Source organism: Scomber scombrus, chromosome 6, assembly GCF_963691925.1.
Source record: "Scomber scombrus chromosome 6, fScoSco1.1, whole genome shotgun sequence".
NCBI classification, from domain to species: domain Eukaryota; kingdom Metazoa; phylum Chordata; class Actinopteri; order Scombriformes; family Scombridae; genus Scomber; species Scomber scombrus.
In genome coordinates this window covers 14,294,375-14,311,841 of record NC_084975.1, presented here as the reverse complement: position 1 = coordinate 14,311,841, position 17,467 = coordinate 14,294,375, and the positions used below count along the sequence as shown (strand labels likewise).

The 17,467-nt window shown below is 39.6% G+C and overlaps 1 protein-coding gene across 3 annotated transcripts; it reads right to left on the bottom strand.

Moving 5' to 3' along the window:
- Positions 1 to 1,672: 1,672 nt before the first annotated feature.
- Positions 1,673 to 15,232, bottom strand: LOC133982125 (ras association domain-containing protein 8). 3 transcript variants are annotated; one of them, XM_062421046.1, is made up of 6 exons: positions 14,925 to 15,232; positions 9,049 to 9,251; positions 6,988 to 7,787; positions 6,555 to 6,752; positions 5,853 to 5,997; positions 1,673 to 3,759 (listed from the first exon to the last, which is right to left on the bottom strand). In XM_062421046.1, the coding sequence occupies exons 2-6, from the start codon at positions 9,149 to 9,151 to the stop codon at positions 3,638 to 3,640; spliced, it is 1,368 nt and encodes a 455-aa protein (XP_062277030.1). In that variant the 5' UTR covers positions 9,152 to 9,251; positions 14,925 to 15,232; the 3' UTR covers positions 1,673 to 3,637. The 3 variants fall into 3 exon arrangements, with proteins under 3 accessions (XP_062277030.1, XP_062277031.1, XP_062277032.1); XM_062421047.1 differs by having other exon boundaries at positions 5,859 to 5,997; XM_062421048.1 differs by having other exon boundaries at positions 6,994 to 7,787.
- Positions 15,233 to 17,467: the final 2,235 nt, after the last annotated feature.

The following is a 17,467-nucleotide window of genomic DNA, read 5'->3' as shown; positions in this document are numbered from 1 at the left end:
GTTTTTCTTGAAATAAAAATATGATTTCAACTCAGAAGAGAGAGCAGAGATACCAGATGCTTTGTGATGATTTCATGCAGTAAAAGTGGTGATCAAGTAATTTGCCTAATTTAACAAATCACTGCTCATTTTTAGCTATTTCAAGGTAAAATGATTCAGATCATAATCGGCTTTCAGAGCCCTACACCCCCACTACACACCAGACTATCCTTGATTCTGTTATATGCTATCATTATGTAAAACCTCGCTTTTCAAATATTTGACAAAGGTGGGAAAGAAGCTGTGGTCATGTGACCGTCTGCTGAGATTAATTCCTACAAGTGTAGTGTTGTTTAGTTTTTTTTAAGTGTCACACGTGACTGAATAAACAGATTATTTTCATTGTATTTTGCATACATGACATTGCTTTTGTAGTTCTCTTATGCTGTTTTTTTGCCTCAAATCTGTTATCAACTGTTATATAAAGTGGCATGTGTGTCTGTAAATAGGTTTTTTTGTGAATATACCATAAAGTATACATGTTTATGTCAATGTTGTAGAAGTCTATGTTTTTTTTAAAAGATTTAACTGAGCAACTGTTGCACACTTCGTTAATTCTTTACACATATGCTGTTCTAAATTATTGCTGATGAGTTGTAAAATAAATATCAAAACTAAACTCTGCAGCTTTCTTGTTATTTAACACAAACCTTGTACTGATTCACAGTCTCTAATGTAATCAAATGTAGACAGTGAGGATGAGTAAATATGTTCCTACAAATAGGTACGTGTAAAATTGAGGTAACGGGAAGCAACACACACTGCACAAAACAGACAACTCAAAGCATATTATTTCTAATAGCATTCATAGATACACAATACTGGAAGTCTAGTAGATCAAATACTGTATATTGTTATTAAAGCTCTAATCAGCTGACAGGTCAAAGCAGAGGAATGTACAGTAGGCCAAGGCTTTAAACAAATGTCATGTGATAAAAGGATGATGGAGTGAGATTACCCACAGTCTCTGCAGGCTGATGAAAAACAAGGGGCCTCCTCCCGACTTGTCAAAAGCTTAGAGCAGGACCTAACCCAAGCTTTGTTGTTGCCGTTTTGGCTTATTGCAATATCATTTGAATCTCTATGAGTAATTACGTCACTCCTGATGACCCAGCACCTGATTTGATTTTTTTCTAATTATCTTGGCAACACAGACGTCAGATTGTTGCCAATTTATACCCTTCAAGGTTTTAAATAAACATGTGTTGCCTTAAGGTGCAGCTCCATTTTCAATCTTTTATACTTCAGTTTATTGGCTTCAAATTCTGGTAATCGATACAGTGAGAGGTTAAGCAAATGTATTTATTGGTTTATTTGACCAGATATACCTTCTTGTTATAATCCTCCTATAAAGCCATCGGTTGTTCTTTAAGATGAATATGCATTTGTATTGGAAACATGTTTTATTATTTCATTTTTCTGTGAGAAAAAGTGGTTCTTTTCAAACCATGTTGGAAGCCAATACTTCCACTATTACCAAGCAAATGTCTCCATCTACTGGCCAAAAGCTTGATAGACATTTAGAGCACATTACTGAATAACACATTATGAATTCCCTCTCATTTACATCCACAGAAAAAAACAGTCAGCATGTGCACCAGTTGTGACACATCAAATTTTGTAAGATGGTTTATTGAATCATGCAATCCATGTCATATCAGCAGCCAGTTACAGCCATACATCTGTCAACACTTTGCAGTATATTAAGGCAAGAAAAAATAGAAACAGGTATGTACAGTTGACATCTTACAGTTCTCTAGAACATATACAGTTGTAAACAGTGATCATAGCTACATCTCGTCCCAAGGTGGTAGGGAAAATCCACCATAATTTGTAGACCATTAAACTTTCATGATCTAGTTTAAACTGTCGAATTTAAAAACTCTCCTTAAACTAAAAAGCAGAGAGACACACTGTAGTGATAATGTGTTTGTGTGTTTTGTACATAGCAACTGTGACAAGGTGGACCTCCCTTTTGTATAACACCAACCATCTATTTATTCCTGGACAACAGTACTGATCTAAACTGGCAACTACAGTATACAGTATGTGTGCATGACAGGAGACCAATCAGATTAAATGACAATGCATTTTACAGCACACAGTATTATGGTGACAATAATACAGTAGCAAAGTGGAAAGCACTGTCAATAATGTTCTTTCCATTTCTACAAAGTACTGACATAAAAAACAAGCATCCTCTTTGTTGCCATCCTATTGCCATTTCTCTCTGTGCAGCAATGTGGCACTAACACAGCTTATAACATATGATCTAAACTGACTAAGATCATTGTTTCAATGTCTCTACTAAAGCTTTACTGTACATTATTTAAATACACCAACTGCTGAACGAATATAAAGGCACTTTGCTGTGGTTAGCAGCTGAACTACAATCTAAAAAGGGATTCACACCTTGGCTTTCTATGACTCTGAACAGACACAGACACAGACACAGACACAGACACAGACACAGACACACATCCCTTTAATCACTGATTTACTCACATTCACTCATACTCACAGTAACTGTAGCAATCCATTGTAATATTACATGCCATCATTTTTAGATTCTACTAAAAACTGATTTACTGTACTGTGGGTGCTCTGCACATCCAGATATGGCTATATTCACAGCACAATCATGCAATAAGACCTGCTAATCTTTGGCCACAGATCCTAAGAGCAAAACAAGCACAATCAATTTGGCAAAAAATATAGGATGTCATCTTCACACAAAAAAACCCAAAAAACAGTTTATGTGTAAAACTAACACTTTCATTTTGCAGATACTACTGCCGGAATGAGGACACTGCATTTCTGTATCTGTGAATGCACCACTTTGTAATAAAACATAATAATTCACTAAATAATGCTAAAAAGTAAGAAAACACATTTACAATATGCCATTTTGGTACGTACAGACAGTAACATTCTTCAGTAACAAAACTATCAACCATTTGTGCATAGTTTTAACATAAGTCAGAGCTATGAGAATAGATTCTGATTTACAAAATGATAGACTCTATAGTTATAGTTTTATTATAGACACAAGTGGATCCTTCATTGCTTACATAAGAACCAGTCATTATGCTTGGTAAAGTGTATTCACGGCAGAATTATAAATGTTTTCATGGATGAAATGTATAGATTCACAAACCAGATTCCCAAGGATACTGTTCAAAGAGCCATAGTTTTGAATCATGATGCAAGTGAGAAAACAATACAAATCATTCTGCAGGTACTAAAGTGAAAGTAAAAGTACATTAAGTGGATATGTTTATAAAGGAAGTCCATGACGGCCTAGCATGTTTAGAGACAGTGTGCCATGAAACATGGTGGCACTGTCGTGCTTTTCTTCACGCCATAACTTCACATCATCTTCCATTCACACCAAGAGCTTCAAGACTTCTGTTCAAAGGTCAGCAATGTTCCTTCACTGCAGGCTTTCACACTCAAGGTTGCCTTCAGTTAACTGAGACAACAGTGCATAGTGGTGTGCTACTGAGGTATCCTGTACCAAGATATCCACTTACAAATGGGCTCTAGAGAGAAATGAGTTCTTCTGTGTTCCCTCCAAGCAGACATGTGCAGCAGAGCCTCAAACGTAGATCCCCTCTGGGTTCAGGCCAGAACTGAGAGGGCTGTGGAGGACCCGAAGGTGACCCGACATAGGGTGCAAGGACACGGGACGCTTCAGTGAGCCAGACAGGGGAACTAAATCTGAGAGACAAAAAAAGTTAAAATGAGACAAAACACAGTTTGTTCAGTTGTGGCATGTGACAAACTGAGCCTTCACTGATGTTTTTGTCAAGCTACAGTTTCAAAGGTCAAGAATGAAATTTCTTTCTATTTAACTTTATTTTTTGCTGTCAGACTTTCCCACACGTTGTTTTTTTTTTTTGAAGGTTTTTGTTCTTATCTTATTTTTTAAAAGTACCTCATTAATTAACATCCCTAATACCAATAAATCCTCAGATCAAAAACCTAAAAAACTCATGTATGTTACATGATAGCCCTCATATTGTGCCACTAGGGGGCAGTACCGAGCTAGGCAGAGAATCAGCCAATGCAGTGAATTTTATGGCCACACAGAAATTCTCTTGCTGATCACACACACACACACACACACACACACACACACACACACACACACACACACACACACACACACACACACACACACACACACACACACACACACACACACACACACACACACACACACACACACACACACACACACACACACACACAAAATGGAAGGTTACTAGAAGGACATGAACATCATTACTCTTCATAATTGAAAACTATTACCATGAAGTGTAATAAAGAGACTTACAGCTCCAAACGATGTTATGATGAAGTACATGTCATGCAGGAAGAAAAATATCTGGGCTCTTAGTAGGGTGAGCTGTACAACTGAAGACTGTTTTATATTGAAGATTTCTTCCAAAATTGATCTGAGCAGTTATAAACCATTTCACCATCACTGTCCCATAGCTGCAGTCCCACTAGTTTTCCATACGTGTCACAAAACTGAAGAGTGCAACAAATATTGCAATATGCAACAGTTAAACTAGTCCACTAAAAATGGATTTCCTTCAGTTTAGCAACTCTTGTTATTAAATTAAAGGAAACCTCTGTTTTATGGCCTGGCCTGAAAATGTTGGTTTAATTTAATGCCGACACTGAAAACCTCAGTTTTACAAGTTTGTATGTTTATTTCTGTGTGGAGGCGTATTTTAAAAACATGCGTATTTAGGTTTCTGCCTTTTTTTTTGGTTGTTGAAATTTTCTCATTCAGCTGCATGCTTCAATCTTAATTCTAACAAGCCGGTGATATCCCTGGTTACAACATGCACTTTTTCAACTTCTGTATTTGTTCAATCCGTTTGTTCAATCTGTATGACTATAATATGACATATCTATCTCTTAAGTTTTTTAATATAGCTGGTTGATAGTTGATATTAATGGACCATATTTGGATTGTGACTGCTTTATTATGCAATGCACTTAGTTTATGTCTTCCGCTCTCTGCCATTCTCCTGTAGGATGACAGAACGTTGCTCAAATGAGTCCACCACAGAAACTACTGAGCATGTGATAGAGGGACAATATGATGGAAGGAGTGAATGAAGGACGGAGAAAGTAGGGTGAATTAATGGGTGCCAAGTTAGTCTGTATTCAGGCAGCTGTTGGCATGGAAACTATAATTGCCACTGGAGTGGGTAAAAACTAATACTGAACTCTCTGCTCGCCCCACACCCCCCATTTTCTCTATGACACATACTCACACATACTGTACACACAGTGAGCGAGCTGAGTCATTTTCACTCAGCAAGATGTCAAGACATAAGGTGGAATAATAATAAGCACCTTGATGGAACAGCAAGAATTTACTCAAGCACAGACAGATTCATAGACACTTAATGCACTTAAATAAAAATAATTAATATGTTGCCTGTGCGAAAGGCAACATTAGAGCACCATTTACCCTCAGACTGCTTGCACTATGACATACTCTTACATTATAATGCCTGTCTTGGGTCAGACCAATTTTTATCAGTTGGAGTTAACTGACCCTTTTCTCCCAGGCTACATATCACATGAACATGGTCAGTACCCTATTTGACATTTATGTTAACAGCAGGAGATACCTGGGTATATATAACACTACGCATAACTGTACACTGATGCTTACAGCATGTTCTGTGGCAAAAGGTTCAGAATTTATATTAGAATATCATAGGAAGAGTTGTATTACAAAGTTGCAAAAACAACCTATTAAATATATAAGAGCAAAATGAAATTACCTATACCATGAGTGTTGCTGGTGCTTTCATCCTCAGTGGGTTCAGCTGGCAGCACTGTGACTTTGGTGCCGGTTTGCTTGATAAACTGCTGCAGGTTAACTTGCCTCAACTCCTTGGTCAGCTGCTCCAGCTCATGCTGCATGTCCTTCAATGAAACAGCACCAAGAGAAATGATGTTCAGGAAACAGTAAAGCATCACCAGTCACAAAAAAGATTGATTAATTCTACACATTGCTGTGTTTGAGCATTTTTATGTCTAGACACTTGCAACATTTGTTTAAATATTGAAAGCCCTTATTCATCACAGTTTTTATTGTTTTGGGTCAAAATATATCTGCTGTATGTCATAACTCAGATCAGTATGTTGAAAAATCCCACATAAACAGACTTAATTATTAACACGCACCAGAGAGCACATCACTTTACTCACTGACACAAATCAGACACATTTTTAGATTTTTACAGAGCATTATTTGACCAAATTGCTTGGGAAATAAAATGTATTTGCTATTTTTTTTTTTTTTTTTTTACTGATCACAGTCAGGAACAATTCAGATGGACAGGAAGTGTTCTGAATGAACACATTCTTCCTGATGGGTGGTCTCAGTACATCAACCTACAGCAGTATGTTGTTATACCACTCTGGGAAAAAAAAATTGAGGAAACGACCAACAGGTACCTGAATGCATGCATATGTCTCACCTGTAGTTTCTTGCTGCTTTGCACTAGTGACCTGTCCACAGCTCTACAGCTGCTCTCCAGCTGGACAGCCTGTCTCTCCTGGGCCTTCAGCTCAGTTTTGACCCTTTGGACCTGAGCCTGAGCCTCTGCCTCACTGACCCACTGGGTCTCCTGTCGCTCCCTTTGCAGCCGCTCTTCTTCCAGACCTGCCTCTATACCCTGATGGGACAAAGAGAAACAGTTAAGGAAAAAGATGGAAGCCACATACTTAAATATACATGGAATAAAAAGACTAGAGTGAGGGCTCTTAGTTTAACGTGATAAAAAAAGATTTGAAGAAAAAAATCATATTCTTTAATTTTAAGCTGGTTATTTTAATCATTTCTGAAAGCTTGCTACTATAATAAATTGTTTTAAATCAATTATCCCAAAAAATCTCCCACAGATAGCACACCTGTACCATTTCCAGCTTCTCTTCAATCTCTAGCTCACAGTCTTGCAGACGACCACGAAGCTCCTGCAGCCTTTCCTCCAGCTGTCTCTCACTCTCTATCTCAATCTGCAGCTCAGTGGCCCAAAACTCCTCCTCCTCCATCTCCACCTCGTTCTTCCTCAGGTGCTTCTCCAGCCTCAGGATCTCGTCTAACAGCCCTCCACCTCCACCTGGGTCCCCACCGCATCCTGAGCCTCGCCCTCCTCGCCCCTCGGCCCAGGCCTGGAGCTCAGCCTCATAAGCTCCCAGCTTCTTCTCCAGGACATTCAGAGTCTCTCTCTGTAGACTGACCAGTCTAACCAGATCCTCCATGCGACAGGCCCACAGGCCAGGGGATGCAGACCCAATGGCTGCTCCTGCATGGTGGTGATTTCCACTGTTTCCCAGAAGAAGTCTACGTTTGGCTTCTGCCTCTCCAACCCGTCCTCCACCCAGTATCTCCCTGAGACCTCTGGGTGCACCGGTGAATGTGAGAGACTTGCGACGCGGCTCACGGCGGCGGAGGGAGCGCTCATTGGGATGCCGAAGCTTTGCAAGGGGAGGGAGGCTCTGCCGATGCAGCCCACGTTCAGGCCCCCTGAGAGGAGGTCCTTCTGAGGGGGGCCGTTCGGTCAGGGAAGGGCCTGTGCGGTGCAAGATCAGCTGGACGTCACCAGCATACTGGCCCCATGTGTTGAGAGAAGCAACAGGGCTCTCATGAGGGGCTAGGTGACGCTCAGTGTCTCGCCATTTTTCTACAAGAGTGTATCTCCCAGTGCGACCTGTGAATAACACAAGAGTAGAAGATACTCAATAACTTAGATTTTTGACTCTAGTTTTAATACAAGTAGATGATAAAGCACAACTGAAAGTCCAGTGTCAAACAGGTTTTCTGAGTTGGGCTGCTGGAGACAGGCAGCAGTGATTTTATAAGTAAGAACACTCTGCTAAAAGTGACTAAAAGCTGCATAGATTTCCAGTGTTTGAGTGTTATTTCTCATTGAGTTTGACACTGTAAGCAGCCCTTTCACTTTACTTTTCATTTGATGCTTGAAAAATTAATTGCCTAATGCCATTTAAAGAAAACCTAGACAAAACACTTGTAGTACTGTGTAGACAGAAACACTTGAACCACTTGTAAAATGCCAAAGTACCAAATAAATATTGGTATCTGATCACTTAACATAGTGTATATGTTTTTAATAGGAAAAGAAAAGGCAAAGGAGGGGGCTCAGTAGTGCTGCTTTTTCAGCTTGGCAGGAGAGCCAGGGATGAGTCAGACTTTCCCTCCTCCCACCCTCCTTTTGTGGGAAGTGATGTCAATACAGTCTGCTCAAGTGCCCCTGTTCCTCACGGAGCCATATGGGACAGGGAGGAGGCTGTAGATCCCAAGAAAGTACCAATAAAGCCTCTGACTATGACCCACTGTATCTCAGCAGGAGCTTAACATGTAGGCAGGGGACTCAAATACTTGTTTACTTCATAGAGATTTCTTTTCAGTTAACAATAAGCCGTTTGGCATTTTGGAAAGCCTTACACCCAGATTACAGCTGAGGGTTGATGAATGCTTAACAATACCCTTGATTCAAAGGCTTTTCTTGTTTTGGACTTTCAAGTTCTTCAAGTGTGAAGAAAATGTGCAAAGATTACTTTGTGTGAATACAATGTAAACCAGCAGACATGGTCAGTGCAATTTAATAGTATTAATCATGATTTTAAAAAAAAAATATTTTCTGAACAGTTGCTTTGTTTGACATCCACCGGCTCTCCATGAGTGAGACATGTGAAACAACAAAAATGCAGCAACTTTTTTAAAAGAGTAAATATTAGTTGAGTACATGACACTGTTAGTCAACTCAGCTCAGGAAATATCAGTTTCCAACATTTTAAAATAACAGGGACATACTAACTTAATAATTATCTCTCATTTCACTTCACAGGGAAATCAAAAATACATTAACTCAGCAGAAAAATCCCAACAAGCCTGATGACAGCTTGTATCGCAGGTGTGCGTTTGTGGATTTCTTGTACAGCATAATTTACCTATGGCCTGAGCCAGAGCAATCACCACTTCCTGGCAGGTGGTTGCCTCGGTGACCCCACAGACGACCCTCTGGACTCCATCCACCCAGACCTTGAGCTCCATGTTGGGTCAGAAGTGTGGAGGCCTGTTGTAATGTGTTGGCCCCGACATTCTTGAAAGGCTCCAGTGGTGCAGGGCAGCTGAAGCCCCTCTGGCTACTTCTCTGCAGCGGAAACACAAGGGAAAACAGGAAACAGTTAGTCAGGATGTGCTCGAGGCCAGGGTTGTAATGATCTGTTCCCTGAAAGAATCAAATCTGAGGAGACATAAGATGCAAACAGTTCCGTCTGTGATTATATATTATTTAATACAAGGTATGATTAGGCTATTTTAGAATTGCTTAAAAAAGGTAAAAGGATAGCTCATACAGCCAACCAGGCATGCCAGGACCAGCTGGCCATAACACTGTTGTTTTGTGCTTCTCTATGAATAGGTACATGTCTATTGGGGTTGCAGGAAGAAACTGCCAACAGACATTCCCAAACTGAGTTCCTGCTTTTGTATAGAGAAATGCATGGAAGCAGTGAAGACTGAGCAGGAAGATTGACTCAGTGACCAGGACTAGACAGGAACAGAGAGTGAAACAGAGAAGGAATGTTACATTTAAAAAAAAACAAAGACGCACAAGCTGGACGGGATCATAACACAAAGAAGTTAAGTGAGGTTTTGTTTTTGATGTCATTGTTCTGTGACATATGTAATTGAATTAAGAGGCCTGCTGTCTGTACTTACAGTACACATCATTCCCCAAAGGCTCATTAGAGCAGTCAATACTATGATGCAAGTAAAAATACTCTCTAAATTTAAAGCTTGAATGACTACATGAAGCTTGATATAATAGCCATTGATCATATTATGGATGCAATTTAAATGATTCACATATGAATCTGTGCAGAAATACAAATGTGAACCGGTTACTAACATTATCAGATTTACAAAGAACATATTAAAAATGTGAAGGAGAGGTTAACTACCAGCATAACACAGTACCTGAAAAACCCATCTAGGGATCCTTCAAAATGTTCTTCAAGGACATTGTGCCGGGAGAGAATGAATGGCATCTCTCCAGATCTGTATCTCTCTTCATGGATCTAACCTTCACTGCACCTCCACTACTCAGCCAAAAGGTCCTTTTGTTTGCCATTCCCCCCACCAATTACACCTCCCCCATCTCCCCCACCCTGACTCTAGAGCACATTTGTTTCATAGTCCCTATCCACATTCACAAAGTCACCCATACCAGCCTGTCCTACCCGCCAACCACTGTTTTTTCTAAATATGGTGAAGACATTAAGTAGCACTGCAAGGTAACATTTGTAAGGTTAGATAACAAATGGACCATAAGCTAATGATTATTTAATATATTGAGTACTTCAGTTGGGGGATTAAAGGTTTACTTTATAGAAAAAGGTTTTTTTTTTAAATTGTCACAAGTTAACAAAGCCCAAGATGTCATATTCAAATTACTTTGTTTAACTTTCTCACTTTTTAGAGGATGAAACAATCACATATTAGTCATTTTTGCTTTTAAGTGATTTAAAAGGTTAATGGATTATCAAGTGTTGCCGATTAACTTTCAATGAATTGTCTAACCAATCGACAAATCATCACAGCACTACTAACCACCAACAAAATTTGGCAGGTGTCAGAGATTTAGGTGTTCAGATCAAGTGTGAGTTATGTGCATGAATAGACTGAATTTGTGTCTCATTTTGTACTTAAATGACATACATTTGCATTTATATGTACACAAGTGTCATCTTTGTCTGTGGCCTGGCTTTTGAACGCTCTGTTCTTGGCGTATTCACAGCTGGTTGGGAAGTGCTTTTGTCTTTTATTGAGACTGCCCTTATATGGCATTAAAAGGCTGAAGAATGGAAGGGAACAGGAACACAGTCATTCACAAGAAAGCTGTGAGACTGACCCAAAACACTGTCACCATTTTGTTTAACCCTTTTTCCAGAGGGCTGTGGAAACAGTAATAGGGACCGAAGAGGTCTTGATGCAAAGCAGGCGTAGGGGATCAGCCAGGGAGAGGGTTTGGATACAGTGGAGGGGGAAGGGTAAAGTGAAAAACCTACAAAAAAAGCTACCTACAATAATAACCCTTAAAGCCATCTGAATCAGAGGGATTTACAAAAACTGCTGAACAGAATTCTGTACAAATGTACTGGCACTAAGAAAAGTTACAGTAGTTGTTGTTTTTAGTCAAAAAGAGACAAAAAACACAAAAGGTACGACTGTTCAAACAAAAAGAGAACACTTTAATGTTAAGTAAAGACGAAATAAACTGATTCAATGCCTTGTCTTTGCATGACCGTGATAAGACTCAGTGGGGCATTTATAAATGTCAGCTGCTCTGGTCCAGACTTGTAACATTTATATTCATTAACATTAATCCAGAATACCCAACTGATGATACAGGCGCAGCGGTGTGGGGCAGAGTGCCATCCTGAGCTCTGCTAGCTCCATTCCTCTGGCCTGTCAAAGCCGCAGCCTGGGGAGATGCCCGCTCCCTGATTTGTGCAGCCCGTGTTGTGCCAGAGAAGCATTTCACGAGACAGAACACGGCTTAAATTCCTATGAAATCTATTTGTATTCAGTTGAGAGATGATCAACTGCTGCAAAACCTCAAGCCCTCATGACTCTAAAGCACATTTGTTTCACTCTCGTACTGGTTGAGTATTGTTGACTCAAGATGAATTCCTTCCTGCGCAGTGAGGTGTGTGAGCAGCACTGAGCAGCCAGCCTGCCTGTCCTGCTGCTGATGACAGTTCTCCAGGCCTACAGGAGGATGCCGAGTTGGCAGGGAAAAGGCTTCAGCTGGCTGCTGGTGTAAGCAACCTACCATATGCTCCTGTGGGTGTTTCATCACAACCAACACACTACTTTAACATACTCCATGAAGAAATACTGTAGGAGTTTTTTTATTTTTATTTTTATTTTTATTTTTTTACTGTAGGAGCTTAAATCTGGTCCTGCCTCTTTCGGGGATTTACATTCTATTAAGCATCATAAACTGGCTTCGAGTATTGTGCGGTTTAACAGTTTGCTGAACAAGAGGGAATTTTAGCAAAACAAGAATGGGAATTTATAACATTAAAACAAAACCATGAGTAAGCTCAGCTCAGGAGAAAGCAGGTGGGGCAGAAACTTAACCAACATGAGAAATCATTATGTTCCGTAAGTACTAGCTCCACAAATAGGGAGGTGGAAAAACCATGCAGCCAAGTTTTAGGCATTGTAAGTTTGAATGCATTTAAACCCTAGTAGCTAATTAAATCAAATAGCTAATATATTACACAGAGTTTCTGACATGCAAAACTAACCCACGCTGCTGTTAATTAAAGACAATGGGGAACATCTTACAGACCGGAGCGACAGCAGTCCTGTTCCAGTGCTTAAAACCTCTGCCTATTGCTAACCAAACTTTAATTCAAATGTAACTTCCTGTAGCGCAACATGTAATTACTAGCAATTTATACTCTGCTGTAATTGGTAACAGATCTGTTGTGAGACGGAGCTCTGTGAGCACAAGGACAGACGCTGGTTTATTGTGGAGGCGCTGGTGTTGTGTGGGGCGGAACAAACTGGAGAAATCTCTTTACCCTTCTTCTGTATTTCTTCAGAGTGTCATCAAGTGCTGTAACCCAGAATAGTCTCTGAGCCTAAAGCATATTGGGTGGCAATAGTATACCATTTATGTGAGACATGCAGACCGGATGGAACCACTGTGGTTAAAAGTAAGTGCAGTGAGAACCTGATAAGGAAGTTCCTCATCCCAAATATGCCAGCCTGGCCTGTTTATAATACCCTCTGTGAAGTGTAAACATTATAGAGCATGGCAAAGACTGTTGCCAGAGACAGGCCTTGATCCTGTAGAGTAAAAACTGATAACGTGCAGGGTATACATTCCTGAGCTGTGAGAATGCAACGGGCCGTGACTACAAGATAAGAAAGCTATGGGTCCCCCTGCTTTGTGATCTTGATGGCTGTGAATCAGGCAGCAGCTATGCAATGACACTTCTACACACTGTACCAAACATGTAGTATTTTTCATACTAGAGAACTATTGCAAAATCAGCGAACTTGCTTCCAACATTCTGCACAAATGAAATGGCCAATCCATTAATGGATGTTTCCTATTTTTCCCTGAAATCTCTAAAAGCCACTGCTGTGCACAATGTCTATGTCCTATTTCCTGAGAAATTAAATATGACACTGTACCACCTCTCTATTAGGAAGATAACAGACGGTTGCAAAATGACTTAAATTTCCCCTCTACTCAAAAATGCATTTTGCTTATTGTCACCTCAGTGTGATGTTTAAACTTCATGATGAAAGATGTATGTGCAGAGCTAAAATAGTGTACCTAGAAGCCTGATTTGTGACATCAAATACATATCAAAAATTGTTTTCTTTCTTGATGAGACTTAGATGAGAAGATTGACAGCACTTTAATATCTTGGTTTGGGGCCAATCTTTGGGTCCAGTATTCAATTTACACAAATGTGATGTGGAAATTTGAAGCCTCCGGGGCACAAACAGTGAGAATGGACCTTTCATTGAAGTAGAACACATCTTGTGTCCAGCAGTTAAGTTTGAGATGAAATGTACTTATACATTGACTGATACTAGATTTTAAATGAGAAGGGAGTAAATGTAATTGTAAGGGGATAATTTAACTTTTTTGTGGGAAAAACTATGTAAAACAGATTATTATTCAAATGATAGTATTTTACAAAGATCAACAAAACAAAATGAACTCGAATAACATAAAATCCCACACACACACACACACACACACAATCTCTCTCTGCCTGGCTGATATTAAACTATTAGGCACTGGAGCGGCCTCCCCATTTTGGGAGGTCAGTGCTGGACGGCACGTTTGGCCAGCAATAATGCCGCCTTTGTTTCCTTGCCATATTCACTGCTCCCTAGCCAGCTTTGAAGAGCCAGTGGGGCAGGCAGCAGGCTCCTGCACAGGGGGAAAAGAGACGCAGCAGCAACACAGCAGGGCAGCAAGAGGCCTCTGGCTAAGGTTTACATGTAACAGCTGTTTGTAAAACATCATCTGGTGCTGAATAACACTCTTGCATATAGCATTTATAGAGCTGCGAGTGTGTTATAGCAGTGGCTGGCAGCGACACACAAAAGCCTCCAAACTTATTTATTTTTCCAGTCTGTAGGTAGCTCTTTGCATTCTGGTCTTTGCCATGCTGTGATGCCTTTCAATGCAGCAAAGATCTATCTAAACTGAAGTAGTCCTTAAAGATCAAATTGTATGGCTATGGGATATACCTGAAACCCAGGATGAGTGCATCCACTCTACAGGTTGGTTCTACTACACCTGCTGTATGCTTATAAGTAGTGTGAAATGAAAGGGATTTCATATTTAGTTTATGTGATGATGAGTAAAGATCTGTTGAGACCATGAAAGTAAGCAACTTCTTAAAGTGAAAGTTCTACAGAATATTAACGCCAGGTAAGATGATACTGCATGGTAATAAAGTCTTAATCAATTCAAAACACATCAAATGCTTACACATTTCTCACTTAGACTTGATTTAAAAGCAATACAAGTTTGTTGTGTCTGCACTAAAAGGTCCTGAAACGTAACACAGGAGTATCTTTTGACATAGAACTGTATTGTGCCTAGTATTATTATTGTGGGGGGACGAGGCTGGAGAAATGGCGATAATGGGCTGCAGTGAGCTCACAGAGTAGCCCAACTACTCTACTACAGAAATGTTTCCGTTATCTCAGCCTCACAATTACAGCAGGCTCAACTGCGGCGCATTCTGCTATAATTAGTATCGTGTAATGGTCTTACCTTCGAGATGCAAAGAGGATTCAACTCACTGCTCTCTATCCGAAGTGAAGTTGAGAGGAGAAACGTGCGTAAAGGCGAAAATTCCGCAAAATGTATCCTTCTTCACCATTGCCCTGTAAATCACTTCCAACGAATTGCGACAAAGTAACGTTTGGCAGCTGGGCGAAAACTGGATAAAAAGGCAACAGACGCCTTTAAAAAGACGGATAATTAACGTTTTGGATGACTGTCCGAAAGTTTGTGTCTCTCCTCTCTGTGCGCTAGTCTTTTGCGGTCTCACCAATAGGCTGCGGAAAATGCCCCTCTCCCCGTTTCATTACTCCTGCTAGTTAATACATCGCATTGGAACTGGGACACCGCAAGGCATTGTGGACTGTTTAAAGCTGCAATACACTCTGAGGGGGGAGGCTACCTACAGCCAACTTTTACGCATCCAGAACATTTCAACAGAAGAATGGCACCAGACAGACTCGTATTTTTGATAAGATACAGTACCGAGGAGGTCTCCACTTAAATAAGACACACCTGTTGTTAGATAGGAATCTGACCACGGTGTGGTCTTCTTACATCTGCACGCAATCTACGCACAGATGTGTTTTGAAGAACATCACCTACTAAACTTCAAATCCATTCAGTTCATTGTTTGTTGAGCTCTTGTGACCAGCTGTGCCACTTGGTAGTTAGTGTGAGTTGTGTCCTGATAATTTTTTCAAGATTTAATAATGTATTTGATTGAATTTGAATGATTTTATGTTTTTAATTTTCATCATCAGCATAAACATATAAACTATTGTAAATAAAACCCAAGTGTCTGGTCTCATTTCTAAAAGGAACTCCTCAAACTCAGTTTCCTTTGTACATAAAGGTACTTTAAGATTCCTTTTCATCTAAAGTTGCTTTAATTCCCCTGGTAGGTGCAGTGCTGGTAGTAGCCAGTGTTTAATAAACAAACCCTCACAAGTTGCTCATTCACCTTCCTGAGAGAAACACACCAAAGGTTGAGGATGCTTTCAGAGAAAGACAGATCAATCAGTGTGAAGATAGATAGAGATACACATTTAGGCACAAAGGGAGAACTGACAGATGAATTGCAGAAGTCAAGTCAATATAATTTATATAGCACCAAATCATAACAGAAGTTATCTCAGGGCACTTTTCACAAGGAGCAGGTCTAGTACAGTACTTTTTAATTTACAGACACCCAACATTCCCCTGTGAGCAAGCACTTGGTGACAGCAGCAAGGAAAAACTCCCCTTTAATGGGAAGAAACCTCAAGCTGAACTGGGCTTGACCAGTTGGGTTGAGAGAGAAAGAAGTAGGATGAGAGAGAAGAGAGACATAGAGAAGCACAACAACAACAACAACAACAACAACAACAACAACAACAACAACAATAATAGAAATATGACCAATAATGATAGCAGCAGCACTGAGAAAATGTTGGACAGATATATACAGCTGACCTGATAGACACAGAGAGACTGTGGATGCTGATTGTTGAAGGGTTTGATCAAAACTGAAACTAAAGTAAGACTTTAAGTTTACTCCTGAGTACTTTCATTGATTCATCAAAACTTTACTGAACAATACATGTTAAGAGTCCTTAGTGAGTTAATGAGTGCTACTGCAGAATAGAAAACATGACTAGACCTATATATTAATGCAGACATTCAATTATTAATTATTAAACACCAATAGTTAAGTCTGGAAGACCATATTTTTGTTACACAGTCTGGTGAAAATAATTAAACACAGTCACTATTTTGCTCATTATGTACTCTCTAAAGTAGGCTCTGGTGGATTAAACAGTTTACCACTTCACCTTGCACACAACCTATAAAACTTGTATTAAATTAGAGTAGCTGATATGCTTTAACAATGGGACCATATAAAAATGGAGGCTTACTGCCCTCTGGTGACAGTCTTGGAGCAAAACAGTCTTTCCTGATGTAGCAAAATGCCAGTTGGACTACCATGCCTTTAAATATAATATTTTCTCAGATGAGTTGCCAGAAACTACAAGGTGCTGTAATCAGTAAGTAAGTTTTCTTATTCATCAAGTCTGATTAAATCAGGATCACATTTTTATTCTCTCAACACAGTCTTTCATAAAGCTGGAAAGATGAGCTCCATGTTATAGAAGTGCTTTTTATATAATTGAAATGATCATTACCATTACCACTACCATTTGAATCTTTGGCAAACCATTAAAAACAATGCCAATATAGAACAGACCCTTACTGGACTTCAGCCATTATAATTATTATTTTAAACAACTGTGATTAAAGATACATATATATTCTTTTAAATGTCTGCCATGAAAAACTCGTTACATCAATAATATATATATATATATATATATATATATATATATATCTGTATTATGGCATATGTCTGAAAAAACAGACAGAAATTATTTTGCTTTTAGGTAGAAATGTACTGCTTGCACTGATGCTTTTTAATATGCATTATCACAGATATTACAGGTAAACCCCAGTAGGAACAGGCCCATCGCTGTGGGCAAATGATCTAGAGCCAAGGA